The sequence below is a fragment of the Lottia gigantea genome (assembly GCF_000327385.1).
Source record: "Lottia gigantea unplaced genomic scaffold LOTGIsca_577, whole genome shotgun sequence".
Lineage (NCBI taxonomy): Eukaryota > Metazoa > Mollusca > Gastropoda > Lottiidae > Lottia > Lottia gigantea.
This window is the reverse complement of record NW_008709965.1, coordinates 1-1834: the sequence shown is the minus strand read 5'-3', so window position 1 is coordinate 1834 and position 1834 is coordinate 1. Positions and strand designations below refer to the sequence as shown.

At 31.1% G+C, this 1834-nt stretch overlaps 1 protein-coding gene across 1 annotated transcript in view; it reads left to right on the top strand.

The window, feature by feature from the left end:
• Positions 1–1512, top strand: part of LOTGIDRAFT_175948 (hypothetical protein) — a gene marked incomplete at both ends in the record, with an annotated part of 8124 nt that extends 6612 nt beyond the window's left edge. The window contains one exon of the mRNA XM_009063433.1: positions 1486–1512. Within this exon, the coding sequence (XP_009061681.1) occupies positions 1486–1512 (27 nt within the window). The remainder of the gene's footprint in view (positions 1–1485) is intronic.
• Positions 1513–1834: the final 322 nt, after the last annotated feature.

Genomic DNA, 1834 nt, shown 5'->3' with positions numbered 1-1834 from the left:
TNTGAGCTTCCATCTAAATAATCTAATTCAAGCAAATATAAGTAATGTCAACTTGGAAGTTATTGTTACCTGGTTGTATGAGAGTTATATCCTCACTGAACCTCGGGTTGGTAGTAAGAGAATTCATCAAGCACAGTTTATCATGGCACAGTTATATATTGTGAGATCAAAGTATAAGTGTAAACAAAACTTCTTACTTACATAATTAGAGTATGAACTCACCAGCTATTTACTAACTATGTATAAGTAACTAACAACTATCTCTTGCAGAAGATAAGCCAACTGTAAAAGGAAGTAAACTCAGAGTTCTAATGAAAGATAAACATTGTATAATTAGTGAGAATGCCTGAAATATACTAATGCTGCACTGCATATTAAAGTTTGGTTGTCACACAAAGTAGAAATATAATAATTGTTCACTTGACTGTACTAAAATTGTACCAATTTTTAAAATTAAGGAAATTGTTAGTTATGTTTTACTGGAGGTTTTCCATGGATTATCTTTATTTTCACGAGTTTCTAACCACACCCTATTATACTTTTCTATAATTCTTGTATAAATCCTATCTCTACTGCGCAATGCTTTTTCTGCTAAAATTCCTTTTTTATCACAGCTGGAAGGTCTGTCCTTATTGATTTACCCCGGGGAAGGGTATGACCATAGCTACTTGATAGAATCTGATTTCTATCTGAGAGGTGCGAAAACTTCACAAGGATTGCTCCTGATTTTTCGAGTTTAGATTTTTAGGTATTCACACAATTATTGAGTCTATAAATGTTTTTGATAGTTTTAGTTCATTGAGTAAATAATCTTTAACAATCTTTTCAACATTTTCATTGTTTACCTTTTCAAATCCATAGAGAATATTATAACGTCTGCTTCTAGACTCCAAGTAAAGTGACTTGTCGTCTGTATTTGTGACACGTGACTCTAGTACACTGTTTTTTTTCTTCCAAATAAGCAATACGTCTCTCTATTGTCTGTGTAACTTAAAAAGTTTTTTGAAATTTTTCGATATTTTTCAAGAGAATTGGAATATCAACCTCAAAATAGTACTGTTAGTCTGAGAAAGTTTTTGCGTTAATAAAAATATAATCTTTTGTAAGTTTACATTGAAACAAAACACATTTCTCTCCTAGAAATTTCAACCCAAAAAAGTTGTCCTCTGTAAAAACAAATTTTGAAGACATAATGTGCTCATGTTTATATTTTTATCAAGGCAAAGACATTCTAAGACTATCAGTACTATTTTGAAGCTGCTATTCCAATTCTCATAGAAATAATAAGAAAAAATCAAAAAACTTTTTACTTTGCTCAGACAATAGTTTTTTGTATAGATCTGATTGTTCATCTGTACATTTTTCTAGCTCAGTCAATTTATCATTATGAAATTTCAAAGCACTTATAGTTCCATTTATTTCTTGTTTTAGTAGAATTCAGATCGTCTTTTACACAGCCTATTTCCTTATTGATGTTATTTATAGAAAGTTCTACATTACCGAGACTTTTGATTAATTTGTCGTCCAGTTGTCCTATGATATCTTACATGTATTTCTTCAAGTTCTCGTTGGTAACAAGTTGACTTTGTCTTGTCTTCATTTTATTTCTGTTGTTAGAAACAAACATGGCGGACCTATTTGGTGATGAAGTATTTTGGTTATTATGATATCTTTCTCCCTCCATGTAGGGTTTCGTTCAGTTCGTGCAACTCCAATAAAGTTACTAACATTTATTCATCTGCAAAAACCTATGGCAGGCGACCATTCGACTTCACAGTCCGTTTGTAGTTGTAGTGCTTCAATAAATACGATTTAGTTATATCAACATCAATAA